Genomic DNA, 12,038 nt, shown 5'->3' with positions numbered 1-12,038 from the left:
TAGTCTGTTCTTGTAAAAGAGAAAAATGGATATGGAATTCAGTTGAGGGAAATAGCACTATTACTATTTACTTATAATATTTCAAGTGCTTAGATTTTTTTTTTTTTACTGGTGAATTTTTCCAAAGGAAAAAAGTCAATGATTAAAAAGGTATTTTTTATTTTTTATCTTTTAAAGGTATTTTTTAAAATAAAGGCATTCTTTTGTGTCATGATTCTTGATTCAATAAATATTTGACCTTTTTTTCATGTAACCACCCTTTTTGCCACTTTTTTGATAGTTATTATTAAAGGTAATTTTCTTAAAGAAGAAAAGAAGCTTTCAGTTTGGGTGGCTATATAATTCTGTGAGTAGAAGTGGGAGGGGGAAAGGGTAGGAAAATAAACACCTGGTATGAAATGAATAATGAGTGATCGTTTCTACAGAAATTATAAGGCAAAAATAATGGGCAACAGTGAGATAGTGGATCAGAAAAACAAATGGAATATATTTTGCATCTTTTGTTACTCACAAAGCAGGTTATGATAATATTTCTTACAACTGATTATCTGATTAGAGTGTGACATAGGGTCAGCTACAGGTGAATTTCAATATACAAGGACACTAAATAATTTTATAAGTTATTTAGCAACTGACATGATTTGTTGTAAGTTTCTATATCTCAAAGTTGATGGGAAAAAAGATATTTGTGATACATGCACATAAAAACAAAGATGCACAAACTCAGGTATGCACACATTTGTCTGGTTTTTTATTTTAAAAATTTAGATAAAAAAGGTAAAAACTCACCCACACACACCCATTTAAAGACAAGGTACTGGCATTTGGCAAATTAATGAAAAGGCAAAATATGTCTTTGTCACCCATTTTATGCTCTGCAGGACAAAACCAATCTGAATTATTAATACATTCCACCAAACCTCTTCACTTACCATTATTCTACAAGATCACCATTTGAGTCCCCAAATTTTATGCTCTAATGACAGTATCTTATTGAGTCATTTACTTTTAGGAATAATAAAAGCTAAATTTGTCAGTTTATTCAGCTATACTTTAAAAAGTAAAATTTTGTCTTAAATGGGATATATAGGAGTTCCCATTGTGGCTCAATGGGTTAAGAACCCAATTTAGTGTCTGTGAGGATGCATGTTCGATCCCTGGCCTCACTCAGTGGGTTAAGGATCCAGTGTTGCTGCAAGTCGTGGGGTAGTTCACAGATGCAGCTCGGATCCTTCGTTGTTGGGCCTATGGAATTAACAGCTGCAGCTCAGATTTGACCCCAGCCCAGGAACTTCCATATGCCACAGATGCAGCCTTAAAAAGAAAAAGAAAAAAAAACCTAAATAGGATGTATACAATATTGAGATTTTATTTTTTAATTTTACTGAAGAATAACTGACAAAATTATATGTACTTAAAGTGTACAACATGATAACTTGATATTTATATATTGCAGAAATTACAAAGATCAGGAAAATTAACATACTCCTCCCCTCACATAATTAACATAGTTAACTCTTTTCTCTCTGTGAGGTGAGAATGCTTCTGATCTACTTTCAGCAACTTCCAACTATACCACACCACATTACTAACTAAAGTTACCATGCCCTAAGTTAGCTCCTCAGAACTCCTTCTTTTAACTGAAAATATGTACTCTTTGACCTACATTCCCCATTTACTCCTTCCCCACACCCTCCAGAACTCAGTTATATCCTCTATTCTCTATTTCTTTGAAACTGTTTTTTTTTTTAATTCACCACATAAGTGATATCATATAGTATTTTCATACACGTTGTAGCAAATGGCAGGATATCCTTCTTTCTCATGGCTAAATACTATATAGATAGATAGACAGATAGATAGATAGATAGATAGATAGATAGATCAAACTCATTTTCTTTATCCATCCCGCCAGTGAAGAACATTAAGGTTATTTCCATATCCTAGCTATTGTGAATAATGATGCAACAGACATGACGTGCAGATGTCTCTTTATATATATATATATATATATATATGTATGTATCAGTCTCTGAAATACTGATTTCAATATTGTCAAATATATCCAGGATTGGGATTGCTGGATCATACGGTAGTACAATTTTTAATTTTTTGAGGAACTGTCATACTGCTTTCCAGAATGGCGGTACCATTCTACATTCCCACCTGTAGTGTATAAAGGTCAGCTAAATTTGAATATTTTAAATTCCAGAGCTAAATGTTTTTTTTCATTTAGAGCTAAACATTTAAATTTGCACAGTTTATAAAGAGTTCTACTAGGAAAATTTTAAATTCATGCTATAAATATTCCTACATTCTGCATATTCCTGATTCTATATAACATAAAATACTAATCTATTCCACACTGATGAGTTGTAGCTTTAGTCATTAAGAGTCATATTTCAGTAGTTTCAACAAATACTCAGATCAAATCCAAGCATAAGAGGTTATTCCCATCACCTCTGAAATAACATACTTTACATTCTTTTTAAAAATTTAGAATTCATCTCAAGAGTGACCACTTTCAGAATATAATATCTTTCCAAGTAAATTTACATGTTTCCCAACATACATAAAGGGAAGTTCAGGAATTAGCAATTTTTAGCTTAGTATCAAAATTCAAAATCACACACTTTAGTGGGATGTTAGATTCAAAGGCAACTAGAAACAAATTCTTGGTATTTAAGTTTTACAAAAAAGAATAACATGAATGTAGGTGCTTATGAGTGTACTATTTATTATGTCAGTCATAAATGATATCAAAATCATCTAATTATTTCTCTCATATCTTTCTATTACAATACTCTGACATATTTTTAAAACATTCGGATTACAAGGAATTTTCAAGTGGATCCTTCTATTCCCAGTCATTACTTTATACTAACTTCCATTATGTTGAAAAATACTCTCTCCCATCCACTGAGAACCAGCTTATAAACTGAAGGTGAGACGTGTAGGCATTTCGCTTCTCCATTTCAAGTCTAAGACATATAGCTTGAAAAGAGTTTTTTAACAGGATCTGAGAGAGTGGTCGAAGATTAAGGATTGAATATATATATATATATATATATATATATATATATATGCATATATGTGTGTGTGTGTATGTGTGTGTGTAGCTTGAAAAGAGTTTCTGAATAGAATCTGGGGAGAATAGTCAGAGATTAGTGGATGTATGTGACTATACACATAAAATTTCAACCCACAACATAGGATTGAAAACAGCTATCACTCCAAATCTGAAACATGAAAAAGGCTACCAAGTGCTATTTGGACAAAAGAAATACCTAGAGGAAAATCTTTCTCCTTTGGGCAAAAAGTCCCAGACCTTTCTTTCCCTCATGCAGGTTTCTGATCATTTCCATGGTGAGAACACTGGTTCTATTTGACACAGATGCATAGAGGTCAGACCTCAGAAAGGACTCCTGAAAGGGAATCTCCAGGAGAGACAGAGTGAGTCATTCGAGCACCATGCTGACTAATGTACTCGGAGGCCACTCAAGAGGGAGACAGATGCGGTGGCCTGAGAAACCAAGAGAGGTTACTCACATCTGCTAGGTCACCCCTGCCCTGGCTTTGGCTTGGTCAGCACGCAGAAGAGAAGAGTGGTGACAAGACTTCAGCGTGTTACAATTGCTCCCCTGAAGCAGCTAGTACAGACCAATGCCTACGAGCTAGATGAAAGTAAATGTTGCTTGAGCTGTAGTCCTCAGAGAAAATCAAATGAGAAAAAAGTCAGAAGCACATAGGATATAGATGCTTAAGACCTGGGGGATCTGTATCTCCAAGTTGCTAATTAACCTGGCATTGTAGAGTGTCCAGAACAGGGCTTTCTCAAGAGAGAAGCATGAAGAAAGGCGTTTCCCAACTGGACATCTGTTTAATCACCAGAATATCACAAATTCTGTCACTCATACCCTAGCCCCTCCAATTTATGTGTTCTTATAATAGTCTTTCCTGGGGATTAAGAAAAGAAAAAACCTATGGCATTGCTCTCAGAATTTAGCTACATAATTGGATAAGTGAGACTTGTTTCTCTTTTGTAGCCAGTGGTTTTCATTAACAAGTATAAATAGTCTTCAATGTCAATTAATATTAACCATAACACAAGTCCCTGAGTAATACTTTACTGTAAGAATACACCAAATTATCTGAATAAATTCCATATTATTAGCCATTAAACATATTTACAATTTTACCTTAAGTTAAACTGGTATGATGAACATTTTTATAAATAAATATAAGCTTTCTAATTAAGTTTTCATATATTACTTTATAGATATAACTTTGTTTCCTTATTTATTTATTTATTTTTAGGGCCGCACCTACAGCTTATGGAAGTTCCCAGGATAGGGATGCCACAGCCACAGCAACACCAGATCTGAGCCATGTCTGCAACCTATACCACAGCTCACGGCAATGCCTTATCCTTAACCCACTAAGCCAGTTCAGGGATCGAACCTGCGTCCTCATGGATTCTAGTCAGATTTGTTTCCGCTGAGCCGCAATGGGAACCCCTGACATTGCTATATTTAAAGGAGCTGAAAACATACATATTTCTTTTTTTTTGTCTTTTTTTTGTCTTTTTTTTTTTTTTTTGACATTTCTTGGGCCGCTCCCGTGGCATATGGAGGTTCCCAGGCTAGGGGTCGAATGAGAGCTGTAGCCACTGGCCTACGCCAGAGCCACAGCAACGCAGGATCCGAGCCGCGTCTGCAACCTACACCACAGCTCACGGCAATGCCGGATCGTTAACCCACTGAGCAAGGCCAGGGTCCGAACCCGCAACCTCATGATTCCTAGTCGGATTCATTAACCACTGCGCCACGACGGGAACTCCTAAACATCCATATTTCTAATGTCAGTGCATAAGAGTGCCCCCACTCATTCCAATTCAACAATTAATTCTGCCTTATAATCTGCTAGGTTAAAAAAAAGTACGTATCACGATGGCTTTTGATTCGCCTTACATAAACCTTCCAAATACTAAGTTTGTACAAGTATTCATCTGTATTTTCTCCAATTATGAAAGCAAGAGCCATATTTTGCAGTAAAGTCTTTACCTAGTTAATTCTTTTATGTATATTCATTAAATTGGTTAGCCAGAGATCTAATATTACCATTATTTTAGTGGATCATAATTTGACCCATTAAATAATATATTAATTCCTCACTGATTTGTAGGACTAAATGTTTTCTGGTGATCATTATTGTTGTTGAACATTAATGATTAAGCACAAGTAAATATATTTAATTGAAAGATAGTATTGAAGCGAGTTATCCAGTAGCACTTTCTGAGTTGAAATACTACATATTAGAATGATATGTTGCTTTCCAGGTAGTCAGAGTTTAGTGCTAGAAAAGCAATCTCTAGATGTGTTGCCATTGTGGCCTTTTAATTTAATACTGATCAGTTATTATCAGCACATAAAGGAATCTTAAAGCCAGTCTATAATTTTCCAAAGGCATCTGTGGTGTTGTGTAAGATTAGGTTGTGATGATGAATGTCGGAGTAATCTAAAATATCACACAAATCAGTAATTGAGTTCTTCATCCTGATTCAAAAGGAAGGCCAATATTTTCCATATTCAGAATAAGTGTTTCTCAAGTAGCCTTTCAAGGGAGAAAGAACTGTTACTGGTGCCAGTAATGCCAACTATTTTAATGCTATATAAATGAACTTGAAAATTTATTGCTTTGGATTAAGGCTTTGTCTTCCATGGAAATTTGTAAAAATATGTAATAGAAAATAGATTTTTTTTGGTTTGTTTGTTTGTTTTTGGTTTTTAGGGCTGCACCCAAGGCACATGTAGCTTCCCAGGCCAGGGATCAAATCAAAGCTACAGCTGCCAGCCCACATCACAGTCACAGAAATGCCAGATGCAAGTTGTGTCTGCAACCTACACCACAGCTTATGGCAAGGCCAGATCCTTAACCCAGGGAGTGAGACCAGGGATCAAACCTGCATCCTCCTGGATTCTAGTCGGGTTCGTTAACTGTTGAACCACAACGGGAACTCCAGAAAATAGATTTTTTATCAACAGAATATGATTTGAATTGGACCAAATATTTCATAAGAAGTATACTTTTTGGAAAGGAAGAGAGGAAACGTCCAGAGGGAGGGACCAGCTACTAATTATTAAATGGAATCCTTTACAATAGGGAGACTCTAATGCATAAATGGGTTACACAAGTGATGGCTGAAAACCCAAACAGTGGAATGTGAGTTAACCCGGAAATTAGAAACAACTAGCAGCCATTACCACTACTGGACTTAAAGAAGCAAAAGTAGCAAAAGGACCGGGATCCCCTGAGGGAAGCAGGGACAAGAGTCAGCCTGCCAGGGAAGCTGGAACCAAAAAAAGGATCGCCACCCCAGCTAGGAAAGCCTCCCACAGCCCAGTGGAAGGAAGAAATACCCTGGCTTCTCTTTTCATTTTAGTCTCAAGCCAGGGTCTCCCAGGTGAGAACTGGTTGATACAGAAACCTGGGCAAAGCAGCCTTTGGGCACCAGCCCTCCTATGATACAGAACAGTGTTGGAAAAGGAGAAGGAATGACCCTGCTGAGGGCAAAAAACCCAGGACTGGCACAACTCGCAAATATTTCTATCTCCTTTTGGTGGTGAGAAAGGTTACAGAAGGAAGAACACGACAGAGTCTATACATCCGTTGTTTCTAATGTTTACAACCACATCCCTCATCAGAAACATTTTTGGTCAGGCAAACCCAATACATGAACACTTTTATTTTCAAATTATACACATGTATTATATAATATATTTATATCCTTTGTAAAATATAAACTACGCCCCAATGGGTCATCACTTCATGGGATGTACCCCATCTACTTTAGAGACAGCTACAGAAAAACCTCTTCTATTCTTCTAAAAGTGGTAACAATACTGTGTGTAGATCATAATTTCTTTCTGATATGAAGGTATTATTTTTAACCACTTATTAAATGAGTTTGTGAATTTGCAATACTCTCTCCTTTTACACTAGAAAGCAGAGTCCACTTCGTCCCCATCATTTCCTATTTCCCTGAAGTCTATAGGTCATTACTTAGATCCTCAGTAACTGCATATTAACCTGATGCAGTATATACAGATGTCGGCACACCATGCACAAAACTGAGTTTGGCAAACAAAAAAAAAGTTTAGCGAGTTACCATTGTGGCTCAACAGAATCAAACCCGATTAGTATCCATGAGGATTTGGGTTCAATCCCTGACCTTGCTCAGTAGGTTAAAGTCTGGCGTTTCCACAAGCTGCTGTAGGTTGTAAACACGGCTTGGATTTGGTGTTGCTGTGTCCATGGTATAGGCTGGCAGCTGCAGCTCCAGTTCAACCCCTAGCCCAAGAACTTCCATATGCCACCGGTTCGACCCTAAACAACAAACAAAAGTTAAATGAATTAATTTTTTAGAACAAGTATTTCAAGGGAGTTCCATTGTGGTGCAGCAGGTTAAGGATCTGGCATTGTCACTGCAGCTGCTTGGGTTGCTGATGTGGCACAAGTTCAGTTCCTGACCTGGGAATTTCCACATACTATAGGAGTGGTCAAAAAATAAATAAAATAAGTATCTTAAGATACTATCTAAATAATACTGGCACTTTTAATAGCATATATGATAGAAAGTAGGTGAAGTGACCTTAATGGGCTTTGCAAATGAGCAGAATGTAAGGATGTTCTCATAGTCTGGAACTATAATTGTCCTTTCTGTTATCCCATATAGATGCCATCTCCTGTAACAACACGAAGGTATCTGACTTGGATATCTTTACAACAAAATGCATGTGTACATGCGTGTGTGTACTTAGAAGGTGTATGTCACTGACTGTCTTCCAGGGGAAACAGAAGCACAAGCCTCCGTGGTGCCTCTCTCTCCAGAGACCTAGCTCCCTCTCTAAAACAGAGACGGGAAGGTACTTGGGAAGGAGAACTCCAAAGGTGTGTGCTGAGGAAGCGAGCTAATACCATCCATCTGCAGAGAGCCTGAGCCGTGAGATCCCAGGAGAGAGTGAGCTGACAAACTGCCTACCTGCGATTCCTCCACTGCCTGTCCTGGATCTGCGACCGTGATGGAACTTTTCATCAAAGCCACCAACAGCCTCTATAGCTGGATTGCCATTCTTTCTATAAGGTAGGTCTTTCTTTAGCATGTTATGGGGGAAAGGGGAATTTATTTTAAAAATTGAGGAAATCCAGAGCTAATTCCCTTTAGAAGTGAACAAAACAGTTTTTCAATATATACACCAACATTGACCATATTTTTAATTACGGAAATTGTCTACCTTCTTCTTTTCACAGACATGAGCCCCACTTTCTTCATCTTGATTAACAACAGGAATGTGAAAGGGGGAGAAAGTAGTTTCAGTGCAGTGTCTGCTTGGAAAATATTGTTATTCTTGCAACATAAATACACAAGGAAACACTTGTGAAAATGTAGAATTATATCAAGCAAAATGAAGCCATTCATGTGCTGTCTTTTTTCTAGGAGACACTGAATCTTTCAACAGTTCCCTTACTCTTTACTGAATAGTAGAAGGTAAGGTCAATGTCAGATTTGGTGTATCATAACATCCAGGGCTTTTATTTTACCAGCAAAATACATGGCCAGATAGACAAATGTTAACAACCAAAGTGACTACCAGTATCAGTTTCCTTCTCTCAGTGTAATTCTGGAAAAAATATCTTCTACTCAAAACACATAATAGTTTCATCTTGGCAAAAAATCAAAATGCAACCTATTATTACCATTGATACCAAAGAAAATAAGCCATTATTCCCTTTAACTGGACTATGTAATAGTTGCCAGAGACCAGGTATAATCGCTGTGGGTTCTTAGAATTAAATTTTTATTTTCTAGTTGAGATATTTAAAGGACAATGAGAAATTTTCATTGGAGGTTTTCTTTGGTCATTCATGCCTGCAGTATGTAGAAGTTGCTGGGCCAAGGATCAAATCTGTGCCACAGCAGGGACCCAAGCATAGCCTGTTTCACCACAAGAGAACTCCAATGGAGGGTATTGGGCGGGGGGTGGTTTGGAGTTGTTTGTTTTTAAGGAATCTGTTAAGATTTGATTCCATGGGTAAATTACTATAGTCATTTTGGAGAGATCAGAATTGACTATTCAGAATTACAAATTTTCATAACTACATTCCTTAATCTTTGCAAGTTAATAGTTTAAAACACACTTCTAAATTCTACACAATTTATTTTATGAAAGGTCAACAGATTATTTTAGGTGGCTGAATTCATGTACTCCTGTAAGTAAAGCATATTAAAGCATAAGGACTATAGATGCCACCAGGGAGAAGAGCTTGCTTGCTGGAGGCTCTGAATTAGATTTTTCTAAAGAGCAATATTTATAAAGTTGGAAGACTAATGACTCAAATAGGGAGATCACAAAAGTTTTCCTTTATCATCAGGTCACTATAATTATTCACTTCACAGAAAAACAATGAATATTAAATAACCCTATCTGATGGTCGCTGTTTGAAAATTCTAACTGTTCTTATTTAGTCTCTGTGTCTCCAATTCTATACATTTCTCTTTCAGATTCTTGATCATGTGATGTATCTTTCAGATTATCTGTTGTATTTATTGTCTATCATATCTATATATGCAATGATCAACTTATTTTCAACATCTTGCTTTTTCACAGTCTGCACACTATGGCCTGTGTATTTTATCTTCAGAGAGTTTGGGATATATCTCAAGTCTGTTTTGTATGTGATCTAATGTCAACCCTATGCTTATATATTTCCTTTCAATGAATTTGATGCTCTCAAGACTGTATTTGTCTCCTTCTTTTAACAGACCCAGCTACTACATTTTTTAATTTCACATAATTTTCTTTTGTCTGTTCTCTCTATATATAAAAATCGTGTCCAAATGCTCACTTTACTCAGTTTGTCATTTTTGCATTGGTTATGACCTCTGATCGCCTTCCCACAGGAAGAAAATCGGAATGCCCAAGATTTTCTGTGAAAGGTGATTCACCGTTAAGCAATGAAAGGGACAAATTTTAGCACTCCCGCAGGTTTCGTCTTACTGGGCTTTTCTGACCAGCCCCGGCTGGAGATGGTTCTCCTTCTGGTCGTCTCTGTCATGTACACTCTGACACTGACGGGGAACACGGTGATCATACTGGCCTCATACTTGAGCCCCAAACTCCACACACCCATGTATTTCTTCCTCTCCAATCTCTCCTTCCTGGACCTCTGTTTCACTACCAGTATTGTCCCACAAATGCTTTGGAATCTCAGGGGGCCTGCGAAGACCATCAGCTATGCTGGTTGTGTGCTCCAGCTCTATGTTGCTTTGGGGCTGGGCTCCACGGAGTGCGTCCTCCTGGCCGTTATGGCCTATGACCGCTTCAGTGCCATCTGTCGGCCCCTCCACTATGACGTTATCATGCACCCCAAGCTTCTCCAGCAGCTAGCAGCTCTGGCCTGGATCAGTGGTTTCGTGGAGGCCACAGTTCAGACCATCCTGGTTTTCCAGTTGTCTCTCTGCAGCCACCACAGGGTGGATGATTTCATGTGTGAGGTGCCGGCCCTGATTAAAAGCGCCTGTGTGAACACAAGCTTCCTGGAAAATGAGCTCGCCGTAGCCAGTGTCCTCTATGTTGCTGTACCTCTGGGGCTTATTCTGGTCTCTTACGGCAGGATTGTTAGGAGCGTGCTGAGGATAAAATCTGCCCAAGGCAGGAGGAAAGCATGTGGGACCTGTGGGTCCCACCTGCTTGTTGTGGTTTTGTTCTTTGGAAGTATCATTTCCGTCTACATCCAACCCAAGAGCAAATACACACAGAATCACAGTAAATGCCTCACCCTCTTCTACACTGTGGTGACACCCGCACTTAATCCTTTGATCTACACCTTGAGAAACAAAGAGGTTAAGTGGGCGCTAAGAGGATTACTGAGAAGAGTTCCTTGTTAGGGAGAAATGTGAAGTATACTCACATAATTCCTCAGATATTGGAGAATTCCTCCAATTATGGGTTCCCCTTTCATGGACAAGAATCACAGCTACATCTCCTAAATAAAATGGCCTGAAATTTTCTTTCAATGACATCCCGAAGTTACTTATCCTAAATCCTTAAATCCTTACCCTGAGCCCTTCTACTTGCTCTCTCCAGAATTGCTGTCTATCTCCCTCTCCCCCCTCCCCAGCTGTTTTGTAAAGATTCTATGAACAAATAAACCAACATATAAGGTATGTGCTTGTGTACACATATTACATTTTCGTAAATCCTGAAGTTACTGCTCTAGTGGTTAATTGATGACAGGAACGATACGGTTATGACAGATCTATTTTCTCATCACGGAAGTGACTCTTTTGCCTCTTGGAGGAAAGCTGGGATTATAGCTGCAGAAGTTGGGGCTCACGTGAGAACTTCCTACTGCTCTCCAGGTCTCACATTTGATAGTTCGACAGACAGTTACACACAATTACACATAATTACACACAAGTGTAAAGGGTCCACTGGAAAACACACAATTATCTAATAGTTTTTTCTTATTTGGGGAATTGTTGATTCCTGCTCATTCAGCAGAGGCATCTGGGACTAAGTAAATGCCGGGATTTTTCTGATCTCTCCCACCTACAGAGGAAGCCTCCAAGGGATATGAGCCATGGGACTGAATATTTCTCTTATATCCATGTCGTGTCAGTGCAGAACTGCTCTCACTATCTTTTGATCAATCATTTATTTAGCTCTATACCTGGAATCTAAGCAACGATGCAAACACTATTTTAAATATTGTTGTTTAATCTGAATATTTAAATTTGACAAGCAAAACAGATTTCTTTACCAAAAAAAAAGTCTTTGTCATTTATATATCATTCACTGTTGTGGATATTATCATTTTATAGTATTTATAAAATTGTTTTTCTTCACACTGAACATAATTTTTAAAAATCTATTCTAATAACATACTTTAAAATCTTGGTAATATTTTCAATTTAAAAATATTGGGAGGAGTTCCCGTCATGGTTCAGTGGTTAACAAACCCGACCAGCATTCATG

At 37.7% G+C, this 12,038-nt stretch overlaps 1 protein-coding gene across 1 annotated transcript; it reads left to right on the top strand.

The window, feature by feature from the left end:
* The first annotated feature begins 10,015 nt into the window (after positions 1 to 10,015).
* On the top strand, positions 10,016 to 10,948 carry LOC110258581 (olfactory receptor 2B8-like). The gene has a single exon (XM_021081833.2). The coding sequence runs from the start codon at positions 10,016 to 10,018 to the stop codon at positions 10,946 to 10,948; it is 933 nt and encodes a 310-aa protein (XP_020937492.2).
* Positions 10,949 to 12,038: the final 1,090 nt, after the last annotated feature.

Source organism: Sus scrofa, chromosome 7 (genome assembly GCF_054392235.1).
Source record: "Sus scrofa isolate SSC_HxYL_T2T_F1_AM1 chromosome 7, Sscrofa_HxYL_maternal_Yorkshire_Landrace_v2.0, whole genome shotgun sequence".
Classification (NCBI taxonomy): Eukaryota; Metazoa; Chordata; class Mammalia; order Artiodactyla; family Suidae; genus Sus; species Sus scrofa.
The sequence above is the reverse complement of the archived record's forward strand: the minus strand, read 5'-3'. Positions and strand labels throughout refer to the sequence as shown.

What these genes read in the sequence shown, in the direction of transcription:
- LOC110258581 (XM_021081833.2), top strand. Translation starts at nt 10,016, where the DNA reads ATGAAAGGGACAAATTTTAGCACTCCCGCAGGTTTCGTCTTACTGGGC.